The 13,711-nt window shown below is 45.7% G+C and overlaps 1 protein-coding gene across 2 annotated transcripts in view; it reads right to left on the reverse strand.

The window, feature by feature from the left end:
- Positions 1-13,344, reverse strand: part of Arhgap26 (Rho GTPase activating protein 26) — a 386,554-nt gene extending 373,210 nt beyond the window's left edge. For both annotated transcript variants that reach the window (XM_032885465.1, XM_032885464.1), the window contains exon 1: positions 12,832-13,344. In XM_032885465.1, the coding sequence (XP_032741356.1) occupies positions 12,832-12,985 (154 nt within the window). In that variant the 5' untranslated portion in view covers positions 12,986-13,344. The remainder of the gene's footprint in view (positions 1-12,831) is intronic.
- Between the last annotated feature and the right edge of the window lie 367 nt (positions 13,345-13,711).

Here is a 13,711-nt window from a genome sequence, read left to right on the forward strand (position 1 = left end):
ACATGAACACCCAACCCAACCCCAGGAATCTCCTCTTTCTAAATATAGTAGGCAACTGCCTGGCTTCCAAACGCACCCTCCGAAGCATTCTATGCCTTCCAACCAAGGTGAAATGAGCCAGACAGAAACACACTGTGACAGCTTCTGGCCCCACTGCCAAGCCCCTTTCCTTACTACTTCCACTGCTCCTCTCCTCTGGGTTTCTACAAAATGTGGAAACCCGGGAGACACTAATTTATAAAAATCCCTCTAGCTACTTACGCTGTTTGCTCTCATCCTAACAAGCATGCTCTTCCTGCCAGGCCCCACAGTTTGAGTTTGGAAAAGTCCCTTCAATATGGGCAAAGTATGGTTCCTCTCCCATTGTGCTTGTAAGAATCTGCAGCTCAGAAAAAGATACCAGACAGGCCCGAGACTAGGAAGGAAGCCTGCAGCTCACCCTGCCCTAGCACAGACTGGGAGTAGGGGGCACTTTATTCTTTCAGAATCAATAGCCGTACCTCAAAAGGCAGCCTATTCAGAATGCTTCCAATTAAACTAAAAAAATTAAGCTTCAGAAACGTAATGCGCTAGCACACGTTCACAGGCACCAAATCAATTAGCTACAAGGAAGTAAAAGACCTAAACAGTGGCTGTTGCAAAACTATAAGAAAACTGTAAGATCTGTGACAGATCCAAAACATTTCAAATGTTGGGACCCACGCAGAAGAGCAGAAATGATCACTGCAACCCTTACTCTAAGTGAAAAACTGAGATAATCCAATGATCCAACCCTCCGAGGTAATCAAAAGGAATGAAGGGTATACATGGACTGACCTAGAAAAAGGACACAGTGGAGTCATGGGGAAAGTAAAACTGTCCTTAAAATCCCATTTTTAAAACATAATGCCCAGAAAATGGACAAGGAAAAGAGCATGCCAAAGTGAGGGAGAAGAGAATCCTGGGCTCCGGGTGTAACTCAGAGGAAGGGTACCTAGTCTACCACGTGGAACACTGAGTTTGGACTCCAGAACTGAAGAACAATGAGAAAGAAAAGGAGAAGGGGGGGAGGACTAAGAGAAGGATGAGGGGAGAGGGAAGGCTAGGAAGGGAGGAGAGGAGAAGAAAGAGGAGGAAGAGAGAAGGGAGAAAGCTCTCTCTGTATACTTCTATGGCATGAGTGCATACTTGTGAATTATGTATGTCAGCATCATTTCAATTTGTCTTTGAACTAGGTCATCCATACAAACTGCTAATTTTCTCCCCAAACCTAATCTTCCTCAAATTCTCTGTATTTGAGAAAATAATAGCTCGAGCCAAACACGTCTCCCATCAGTCCTGACTTCTCTCTTCTCTGATAGTCCACATTCAGTTAAACATCAAATGGGCTCAGCCCTACTTATAAAGCACCCCGACTCCGATGCTACCATCCTGGTCCAAGGTGCTGTAACTCTGATTTCTATCCCAACAGCCTCTTAATTGGCTCCTTGTTTCATCTGGTCCCCACTATCTTGTCTCAGATAACCCTGCTGGCCTTGAACTCCCTATGCAGCTAAAAATGGCTTTGAACTAATCCTCCTGCCTGCCTCTACCTTTTAAGTGTTTAGATTAAAGGCATGCACCACCATACCAGATCCCCATGAGCTTTTAAAACCACAAATTGGATTATATAACAACATCCCATGGCCATCCATCACGGAGAGGATAAGACAGACCCAAAGTCCTTTCAAGCGCTCCAGGGTCCTGCGACCTAGGTTCTAGACTCCGTGTTCATTTCCCACCACAGTGCTCCGGTCTCACAGATGCACCTTCCCCTGGCTTCTGCACCTGTTGCTTCACCACAGAGTCCCTACCGTAGTCAGGGGCTTATGGCAAGACAGAGCTTAAGCCCTCAGTTTGTGTGTGAAAGCTTTCTTTACTAGCAAACAGTGGATCAGTTGAAATATGCTGAGTTTTAATTTTTGAAATTAAAAACCCAGTCGCTGGAGTAAATCTAAAATAACCGCTTTGACTGTTAGTTTTATAATGGCATCCCCTCCTTGGCTAGTTTTGGATATGCCAAGGCTTTGACAAGATAATTCAATCCCCTTCAGAAGTTATTGTCTCCTAATAACCTAATAACCACAAACTCTGTCAGTGCAAGAGGTTTTGGTCACTGTCTAAAGACTAGAATGCCTGCCTCCAAGATCCACTATGAGAGACACTGGAGGGCTCATGTAGGACAACTGAACCACTGCTCCCCTAAAACCAGTTTCTGACATGTCACACTGTACAAATGGTAGCAAAGAGGACCCAAAAGGAGCTGGAGTGATGACTCTAAGGTTAAGAGCACTGACTGCTCTTCCAGAGGTCCTGAGTTCAAATCCCAGCACCCACATGGTGGCTCACAGCCATCTTCTGTAATGAGATCTGATGCCCTCTTCTGGTGTGTCTGAAGACAGCTACAGTGTACTTATATATAATAAATAATTTTTAAAAAAAGGGAGGACCCACAAAAAACCAATGGACAAACGACCTAAGTACTGTTCACTTCATCGTCAAAGTTTTATGGGACAAAGCAGAGGCTAGTGTGTATGTGAATACTCATCCAGCAGAGGCTAGTGTGTATGTGAATACTCATCCAGCAGAGGCTAGTGTGTATGTGAATACTCATCCAGCAGAGGCTAGTGTGTATGTGAATACACACTTATCTCAGCAGAGGCTAGTGTGTATGTGTCCAGCAGAGGCTAGTGTGTATGTGAATACACACTCATCCAGCAGGGGCTAGTGTGTATGTGAATACACATCCAGCAGAGGCTAGTGTGTATGTGAATACTCATCTCAGCAGAGGCTAGTGTGTATGTGAATACACACTCATCTCAGCAGAGGCTAGTGTGTATGTGAATACACATCCAGCAGAGGCTAGTGTGTATGTGAATACACACTCATCTCAGCAGAGGCTAGTGTGTGTGTGAAACACACTCATCTCAGCAGAGGCTACAGAGGTGTGTGAATACACCATCCAGCAGAGGCTAGTGTGTGTGTGAACACACATCATCTCAGCAGAGGCCAGTGTGTGTGTGTGAATACTCATCCAGCAGAGGCTAGTGTGTGTGAATACTCATCCAGCAGAGGCAGTGTGTATGTGAATACTAATCCAGCAGAGGCTAGTGTGTGTGAATACCACTCATCTCAGCAGAGGCTAGTTTGTGTGTGAATACACACTCATGTCAGCAGAGGCTAGTGTGTATGTGAATACTCATCTGAGCAGAGGCTAGTGTGTGTGTGAATACACACTCATCTCAGCAGAGGCTAGTGTGTGTGTGAATACACACTCATCTCAGAAGAGGCTAGAGTGTATGTGAATACTCATCCAGCAGAGGCTAGTGTGTGTGTGAATACACACTCATCTCAGCAGAGGCTAGTGTGTGTGTGAATACACACTCATCTCAGCAGAGGCTAGTGTGTATGTGAATACTCATCCAGCAGAGGCTAGTGTGTATGTGAATACTCATCTCAGCAGAGGCTAGTGTGTATGTGAATACTCATCTCAGCAGAGGCTAGTGTGTATGTGAATACTCATCCAGCAGAGGCTAGTGTGTATGTGAATACTCATCCAGCAGAGGCTAGTGTGTATGTGAATACTCATCCAGCAGAGGCTAGTGTGTATGTGAATACTCATCCAGCAGAGGCTAGTGTGTGTGTGAATACTCATCCAGCAGAGGCTAGTGTGTATGTGAATACTCATCCAGCAGAGGCTAGTGTGTATGTGAATACACACTCATCTCAGCAGAGGCTAGTGTGTATGTGAATACACATCCAGCAGAGGCTAGTGAGTATGTGAATACACACTCATCTCAGCAGAGGCTAGTGTGTATGTGAATACTCATCCAGCAGAGGCTAGTGTGTATGTGAATACTCATCCAGCAGAGGGTAGTGTGTATGTGAATACACACTCATCTCAGGAAATAAGGTGAACAAGTAGCCAACATGTGCAAGGGCAGGTGCTCAACTCCATCAGTGACCAGTGATTAGAACCAACGGAGATGCTTACCCCGGTAGTTTGTTACAATTAAAAAGAGATAGGAAGTGCTGGTGCGGCTCATACAGTGCTTCTGCTGTGGAAAACTGTCCTTTGTCAAGCTTTTAAAAATTGAACCTACGTTTCCTTCAAGCCTGGGTTCAAATCAAAATTTTACCTAAGTTTCGCATATGGCTCAGCAATTCTACCGTGAAGTTCGAGGGGGAAGCACACGTATACAGAGGCGGGCACACCAACACTCTGAGCAGCAGCGTTCAAAAGAGCTGACAGCTGAACCTCAACCCGGAGTTTACAAAACAGCATACCCCCCAGCAATAAAAAGGAAGAAGCCACTAATGAAAGCCAAAGCACAGATGAGCCTCAAATCAACATGCCGAGTGAAGGAGCCTGAATAGAAAAGACCACGTAATATACGACTCTGCTCAGCTCCAGTTCCAGAACTCGAGAGAGGATTAGCTGTGTGCAGACTGAGAATGGAGGGCACTTGCAAACAGACATGAGGAAGCTTTCAGGTGACAATTTTCATCAACTAGACTCTGGTAATTGTTCCACAAGCCCACTTAAAACAGCTGAATTTTAATCAGCTAAATTATTAACAGTGGAGCTTAAAAAAAAAAACTACTCCCCCAAAGCATGGTGACCTGAAACAAATGGCTACTCTGAAAGGAAACATGAAGGAATGTTCTTGGGAGACACTTGATAAATTAGCATGTCTGTGGTCATTCTGTAGAGAAAGAAAAAAAAAGAGGAAAGAAAAAAATCATCTTTATGATTTCACGGGAGAAAGAATAGTGCTTCACTGTGGTGCTTGCTGGTAATTAAAATTTAACAATAAGACACTCAGCCATAAAAATAAATCAAACTCTACTATCTGACATAACGTAAGTGGACCGTGAAAATATCATGCTATGTAAAATAACCCACATGCCAATGATAATTTTTGTTTGATACTGTAGACCAAATAAAAAATTATCATCAGGGTCCAGGGTGGGACGGGAGTGAGGAGTCATTATTTTACGGGTATAATTTCAGCATGGAATGCTAAGAAAACTCTGAAGCTAGAGAGCACTCAGTTACATAACACTGAGCATGTACTCGATGCCGCTGGAGTGTATAAAATTATTTAAAAGCTGTTAAAGTAGTGAATTTTGTGCTGTGTGTATTTTACCATAATAATTTTAAAAGCCCGTTTTGAAAAATGAGCAAAAAAAAAAATCTGAACAGACATCCCACCACAGAGGATACACAATGGTAAACAAGCATGTGAAAAATATTCAATAGCATATGTCGTCAGAAAACTGATGGGGGGGGAGTTGGGGTGGGGGGTGAGTGTGAATTCTGCCACCTATTAGATGGTCAAAATGCAAATACTGACACCATCGCAACAGGATCTCTCTCTCTCTCTCTCTCTCTCTCTCCCCTCTCTCTCTGTCTCTCTCTCTCTCTCTGCTGGAGGAAATGCAAAATGATAAACAGCCACCTCAGGAGACAATTTGGTTACTTCTTACAATACTCTTACCATATGATCCAACAACCATACTCCTGGTCTTTACCCGAAGAAACCTCTTGTCTATGCACAAAATGAATGTCGGCTTCATTCATAATTGCCCAGACTTGAAAGGAATCAAGATGTCCTTCCACAGGTCAAAGAAGAAGCACGTTTTGGTACTCATCAATGAGACCCAACAGAGGTCATGGAGGAACTGTACATGCACACTGCTAAATGACATGGGGCAATGGAAAAGCTACACACTAGTTCTAGCTACCTGACAGAATGAAAGAGGGCAAACATAGGGACAATGGGAAAGATCCGCAGTGGGCCGGAGAAGAAGCAAAGGACCGTAATAGAACATTAAGACAGTGGAGCCATAAGGAAGACGGTACATTGGGCACAAGCCACTGTACAGTCACTGTCCATCAGCTGTTCACCACCGAGAAACTGACGTTAATAATAGTCTACCAGGGACAAGGGCTATGGAGTGTCTGCTCTCATGTGCAAGGCCTTAGCTTCGACCTCCAGAGCCAATAAGATAAAATAAAATCAACAGTGGTTAATCAGCAGTAATAGATGCACCAGAATTTTGAAAAGACTTGAAAGAGAAGGAGGAGGAGGAAGAGGAAGAGGAGAGGAAGGGGAGGAGGAGGAGCAGGGAAAAACCAGGGGTAACAGATACTCTAAGCTATAATGGGAACCTTGTATATAAGTTATTCAAATGTTCTGTAAACCTCAAGCCAATCTAAAAAGCAAAGTCTGTTCCTTATTTAACAATGAGAAGATGGTTCTAAGCCACGGGGAGTGGGTTGACCATTCGAGATTAGATGTAATGTACTCGAAGCAACTTTGAATAGTGAAACATGCAGAGATGTTTTTAGAGCCAGGGTTATATAAAAACAAAAAAAAAATCTTGTTTGGATTTAATTAGCTGTTGTTTATATTTGTATGAGTAATACTCCAAATGTCAGTATTGCAAATTACCACCACTTACAAATAATTAGGAAAGTCATTTTTCCCCTTTCTTCACAAAAGAATTGGGTACATTGTTTTGCTACCTGGCTATATATTTACTTGTTCCATTAAGGTTTTTCGTGAGTAACATGATTACTGATAAGCATATCAAACTGGGTTTGAACATCACTTGAGAGTTTACACCATTCAAGAACAGCTGGTTCTTGAGGCCAACGGAGAGGATTCAGCAGGTAAGAAATCTTGCTACCCAATCATGAGGACCTGAATTCAGATCCCGAGCACCCACATAAAAAGCCAGTGTGGCCAGCCACATTTGAACCTATAATCTCAGCGCTGTAGAGAGCAGAGGCCAAAGGATCTGAAATTAGTCAGCACACCTACCCACAGTTGTGAGCTCTGAGTTCAGTGAAAGACCCTGGATAAGTCAGAGTTGATAGAATACACATCACATACACAGGTGGACACACAACTGCTCACACATGTGCATACACACACACACACACACACACACACACACACGGGGGGGGGAGAGAGAGAGAGAGAGAGAGAGAGAGAGAGAGAGAGAGAGAGAGAGAGAGAGATTCCTCAATGTGGAAGAAAACTATTAAACGCTCGCTAAAGAAGTATAAAGGTCTTCAAGTTTTAAAGTACACACATTTGGTAATTATTTTACTGTTGTCTTAATGAATAAAGAAGACTGTTCACTTTAAAAATTCAGATCAAGAACAGGTTTTTGGCCTCCTTATTCAAAACTCTATTGCTCAATTAAAAATGAATCACTGATAATCACTTGATAGTCCCCAAAAAAGAAAGTCAAGACAGAAAACAAAAACAAAAACACCCTCCTAATCTACCATTCTAGCCTTCCAGGCTCTTTCCATCTATGAGGGCAAGAAAATTGCAGAGTACAATGCAAACTGTTAGCTAGCCTTGACTAGCCTTGGCTGGAAATCTCTTAAGCACTAGTTACTCCTCAGTTGACCTGGCACCTGCATGTTTCCTCTTCTAGAAGACGGGACCTATGAAAAGCCTGCTTCTTCACTACCAGCATTTTTATTGAAAGAACTGAAGAGCAGTGCTCAGAAGAGGACCAGCAGATCACTGCCAGGTTTGAAACTTGCTTACACAATTTCCTATCTCTGTGAATGTTGACAAATTATCCCAGAAATGCAAAACCAGGACAGTGCAGCTGGCTCACCCTACCTACAGATCTGGATCTTATGTTTCCACCAACCAGTATGGAAAATATTTGTGTGTGGGGGGGGTGGATTTCTATCTGTGCTCAACACGTGCAAACATTTTTCTGTCATTACTGAATAAACAAAGCAGTGTGTAATAATTATGTTCCAAGCATTTGCGTTATGGTATGTGTTAGGAGCAATCTAGAACTGACTAAAGTATTCAGGAGGATATGTGTAGGTTACTTGTCAACAATAAAAGAGAGACTTGAGCATCTGAGGATTTGGGTATCCAAGATGGATCTTTGAACCAACCCCCCTGTAGATAGGAAGGGAGAACGACATTCATCTTGCAGAATGGTAGTATGGGACAACATGTGGACTTTGACATAGGAACTGGCACTTGTTAAATGCTCAATAAAGTGAAAGTGGTGGCTTTCTTTCTGGGCTATTTATTTGGTTGTCTAAAATGACATAATGTCTAAATGAATAAGATGGGAGAGGACAGAACAGAGATCTCCACATCAGTAACATCTGAGAATGCCATGAAAAAGGCACATTGTCCTCAAAAGGTCCATAAAAACTATGGGATCAGCTAATATAACATAAAAGCATTCATTTCATTTAGTAAGAAACCTTAACACTCCGAAAAAGAGCAACCTGTGCACGGCTTCATTCACTATTACAAACCCAGCTAACTTGACTGGAGGGGCTGGATTCTTAGTTTCGCCTTGGTTATTAACTGCATCCATCAAACTAGACAGACCCCATACCCCTCCCACAGACTGAAAACATCGGAACACACTTCCCAGGCCCTAGGAGATAAATCAATTAAACCCCCACCTTGTAAAGAGTGAATGTCTTGTTGACTCAACATCTTCCCATCTGAAATTCAGTCGTGAACTGGGTACCTAAAGGTGATTGCTGCCACTGGGTGGCTGCAGTTGTACTTCTAATGTCCAGACTAGGCCGATCTATTGGGGCAGAAAACTCCATGGCTGGCCAGGGCTGCAGAGGTTGGGAGGAAATAACAATGACTGGTGGAGAAAGCAGGTTCTTTTGAAGATGCCAAAAATGTTCTATGAGTGATGATGGTGGTTGCGCAATCCATGAATATACACACCCACTGAATTAGATACTTCGGATGAATAAGCTACAGAAGATACTGTGACTTACATCTCTTTAAAACGGAATTTCTGCCCCACCCATTTGGTCTGTCAGAATAAGGATTCTCTATTTCAGAAAGCAGAAGTCAAACTCAGAGGGATAGTCCCCAGCAACAAATCTAGAAATCGACTGTCAACGTTGAAGAGAGACATGGTTCCCCAAAGATCAAGCCCCTCTGACTAATAGCTATTCATGTCTGTGAAACCACATTCGGTTTGACACAGAGTCCACAAAAGAGTCACACAGAAAGGCCATTGCATTCTGCAAGCCTGTTATGTAGACAGGGAGGAAGCAGACAGCCTCTTCCTCTGAGAGGCAAAAATCACCTAACAATAAATTAATAGGAACAGAAGAGATACTGTGTCCCTTTCAACCTGTGGCACTTTTTTTTTTTTTTTTGCATAACCACAACTTGATGCAAACACTATTACCAGAATTCTACAATGTGTCCATCAGTGGCTAACAGTTGCAACTGCTGGAGTCCCCAAGAGCTGACCTGTACCTCTGCTCCTTTTACTTTCCAGGGGCACCAAGTCCTGATAACCTTGAATGCTGGCACACTGGAGCATTGCTGAACACGAACTGAGAGGTGCCAAGGGCCTCCGAGTGGTGGAAGGTTGAAGGTTGGCATGGGTTCGGTTGTTTTAACATCCGCTTTGTCTTTCAGCCTCTGAGAGATCTGGGTGACTATTTCCACCTTACAGAGAAGGAGCTCAGGTTTAGCAAGGGGTCCAGAGTCAAATAATCAATAAGCACTGAGGTCAAGGTCTAAACCCAAGAAACTCCAAAGCTCCTCCTCTATCACTTCTACAGAATGAAAAGGAAGATGAGCTGCTAATACACAAAAATCATCTGGACCGAGAGGAGGGTCAGCCAGGGAGAGAAAGGGGCCCTGGGTGGCTGAGTAACACTCAGAAAAGGTCAGAACAAATCACCATCCACAATGACCGGGAACTGACCAGGCTCAACTGCACACCAAATAAGAACTCTCCAGTCGGTAAGACCTTCTCTATTTTTAACATGTGTCCCAACATACTTTGTTGCTTATGCTCTATGTCCATACCAAGGATGGGGAAACCATACAGAGTTTAAGAGGTTTGATTTTTATGAAGTCATTTTATGGAGATTTTGACATATTCAAGAGAAAAACACAAGAGAAGCTCTGGTTTAGGCTAACCCACGACAGTGTCGTCTCAGGTTAGGTACGATGATGGAGTTTGCCGATATGGATTTGAATACCTTGAACCCACCGTGAGCAGGTTACTGACTCCTTGGCTGCTTGATGTCATCATTCACAAAGTAGAAGTTAATATTAAAATGATGTTGCTAAACTCTGCCAACTGCTGGAGGCCAATTTACTGCCTCTGGTTCGCAGACAGAGGAAATCTGAACCCAGAGAGCTGGAGGAGTACTAGTTATAAAGCAAAAACAATGCTGCCTACATATAACCACGCAGTTATGTGCTCATTTCTAAGCTATGGTGGGCAAGCACTGGCATTTCATGAACAGTAATGATCAAAATTAGTGTACAGGAATTAATACACTGTACAAAGCAGCAGGTAGCTCTCAATAACACGATACCCAAAATGACGGAAAACACTGAAAACTTGTTTTAAGAGGTCGCATCAATCACATGCCCTGTTAAAGCAGTAGTTACAAGAAGCAGAGGGTGTAGTTAGTCATGAAGTAGAAAGGCCAGCAAGCAGACTTATGCCACCATCAGTCTTCCCACAGAGTCTCAGAGCTGAGCCAGCTCATTGGTTAACCTTGGAATCCCAACCTTGCAATGATTCTTCCTATCTAAAGAATCCATGCTCCTCAAAAAATAGTAGAATGCAAACTGCCAGTCATCCAACACGCCTTCTTCAGATTCAATGCTCAGATACAAAATGTGAGCCCAAATTCTAGAAGGTTTGGTCCTATAGGCTCCATTCTGGGCACAAAAGGAATACAACACACAGATTCAAAATCTTCAGGCCAGTGGATGAAACTGGGTGGCTCTGAGCTAGCGATTCCCCAAGCATGTGTTCTTGTTTGCTAAACCAAAAGAGATAGGTGAGATTAACACACAAAGCAAGCCATGGCTGCCACAGAGTACTGTGCCTTTGTAACCACAGGGGCAGCCAAATGTCATTGCTATATCCTAGCATCTAGTACAATGCCCAGGAAATAGCAGGCACTTCATACATTTGCTGAGTGAAGCAGAAGATCAATTAAAGCTAGCCTGGGGTCAGCCATGCTGGTATGGTGCATGCCTTTAATCACAGCACTCTTGGGGGGCTGAGGTAGGAAGATCACTGTTTCAGGCAAGTATAAGGAAACCCAAAGGAGAGAAGGAGAGGGGTTAATAAGAGAGAGGGGGAGAGGGGAAAAGAGGGAGAGGGGTTAAGAGTGGAAAGGGGTTGAGAGAGGGAGAGGGGGAGAGGAGGAGAGGGGTTGAGAGGGGAGGGGAGAGGGGAAGAGAGGAGGAGAGAGATAGGGTCAGGGAGGCAGGGGAAAGAAGGAAGGAAGGAAGGAAGGAAGGAAGGAAGGAAGGAAGGAAGGAAGGAAGGAAGGAAGGAAGGAAGGAAAAGGAAACCAAGCAAGCAAGCATAAGAGTCAACCAAAATTTCCAGACCCAGCTTCTATGTGGGCCCTAAACTTATCTCAAACTACAGGTAACTTGTCCCCTGAAACAAGGCAGGCTCTGGTCTCTGGCCCTGGAAAGCCTACTGATGTCTGTCCTGAGCTTTTATTTCACCCGCACAAGATTGGCACTTGCTGCCCTGACATTCCATCCCCTCACTCTTCAGTTTTAAAAGCAACAGGCTTACTAAATGACATCCTGGCACCCAAGTCTTTCTCTAACAAAGCCTGGGGACCATTCGAACAGCTAGGATCATACGATGTTGAAGCAGCCATTCTTAGCTGAATGATACCATCTATTAGGAAACCCATTACAGAGACAGGAAAAGAGTCAAAGACAATTCTACTATCTGCCTTCACTTCCTGAGTATCAAAAAAAAAAAAAAATCGCCTGAACTATTTTTAAATGAACCCCATGAAAAGGTACCCTTCTTGCCCTGCAAGGTGCTCAACCCTAGAATGTTCTAATTTGGCCACAAGAGCTTCCTCTGCAAAAGTTAGGCGGCATGCACACATTTTAACACACACATATACCTTGTACCAAGAAGGGGGGAGGGCAGAAAGAAAAAAAAAGGCTTCACAGAAGCTCAGGGAACCTTTTAGATGAGCTTAAACTTCTTTTTCTGAGCAAGGGCTGAGGATTCCCTCTCAGTCTTCTGAATTATAAAGGATAGTGAGAGAGAGGACGGGTATGGAGCAAGGGAGCGGGAGAAGGAGAAAGACGGATGTGTTCGGTCTATTTTTAAACCTTCGCCCACAGTTTAGAGTAAAGGAACACTCTGGTTCTATACTCCCACCCCTGTCACCTTCTGCTAAGCACAAGAATCAAAACCTGCACACGTACACAGCAATGATCTATGTCTAGGGAATACTGTCACTGTTCCCAGGAATGCAGCTAACCAATCACCCTAAAGGAAAGAACCCGGTAGTCTGGGCTAGGCTAGAGCTGCATACAGGGCTCCTGCAGGGCTCGAAGCAGTCACCACCCTCCTCTTTCCAGGGATGGGCAGCGCCCCCTCCGCACCCACCATTCCCAAGGCTAGGAACCGAGGTAAGCGACTCGCCCCTTAAGGATGCCAAACCATGGAAGCGTGGAAATGGGTTTCCCCAACAGGCTGCGGCAGGCTCACGCCAGAAACACCTGTGTCACACACACCCACCGAACCCAAAGTACCACCCGAATGGCCACCTCGCGGCCGACCCCGAATGCCGAGGGCTGGGCGACCAGATTCCTCCAAGGCAACTAACTCGTTCTTTTTACGTTTCCTTCTTGCCTCGCTCGAACAGACACCCATCACTCTACGCCCGAGGAAGGATGAAAGCCGGTAGCGCGCGGGCGACCCAGAGCCTAGCGCCGCCGCCGGGTGCCCTCCTGCGCTGCTCCGGACACTCACTCTTGAGCGCGCTGATGAGCGACTTCCCGTCCTTGATGAGTTCCTTGATGAATTTGTTGGTCTTGTCCAGCTCCGCTTCGTGGGACTTGAGCGTCTCTCGGAAGTGAGGGCTGTCGAGGCAGCAGTCGCTGAACTCGAGCGCCGGGAGCCCCATTCTCCCCGTGGAGCCGGGCTGAAGGGATGCGCCTTGCACGCTGGTCGGCGGACACCCGCGAGGACGGCCGATCCACAGGTGTGGGTGGCGCCGGTTATCCCGCGCGCGGGGTCAGTGGGAGCAGGAGACTCAGGACAGCAACCCGGATCCGGACGGACGGCGGCTACTACTGCTGAGAGACACCGAACTGCACACCGGCCGAAGGCGCAGCGGCGGACCCTTGGCGGCGCCTGGAAGCGAACGAGCGCGGCCACCGCCTCCCCGCCTCCTCTGCGGGCTTGCTCCTCAGCAGCCTCGAGCAGCCTCGAGCGCCCTCTCACAGAAGCCTCGGTCGCCCCGCCGGCGTCCGGGCCGCCCGAACCTGCTAGCGATGACCTAATCCCCTGCAGGGCCAATCAGCGAGCTTGCCTCAGCCCGACCCCCGAGGGCGCCGGGGGACACCCTGCCCTTCCGCGGTTCTAATCCAATCATATCTTTCTGAAGGCGGAGCCTGGGGAGAGGGGCGGAGTCCATACCTCCACTGGGTCCGCAGAGCAAGCCCCGCCCACTCCTGCTCAGAGATGGTTGCAGAGCTAGAAGAGCCCAGTGCTGCATTCCGTAGTCGGTGCGCCCCCGCCACCCTGAACCTGGCTCGCCCTGTGTGTCTCTAATCCGAGCCTGAAATAAGAGCCGTGTGATCTAGGGAACCGAAGAGCCTAGGTGTGCAGAGCAGGAAAAATCCAGAAT

The sequence above is a fragment of the Rattus rattus genome, chromosome 15 (assembly GCF_011064425.1).
Source record: "Rattus rattus isolate New Zealand chromosome 15, Rrattus_CSIRO_v1, whole genome shotgun sequence".
NCBI lineage: Eukaryota > Metazoa > Chordata > Mammalia > Rodentia > Muridae > Rattus > Rattus rattus.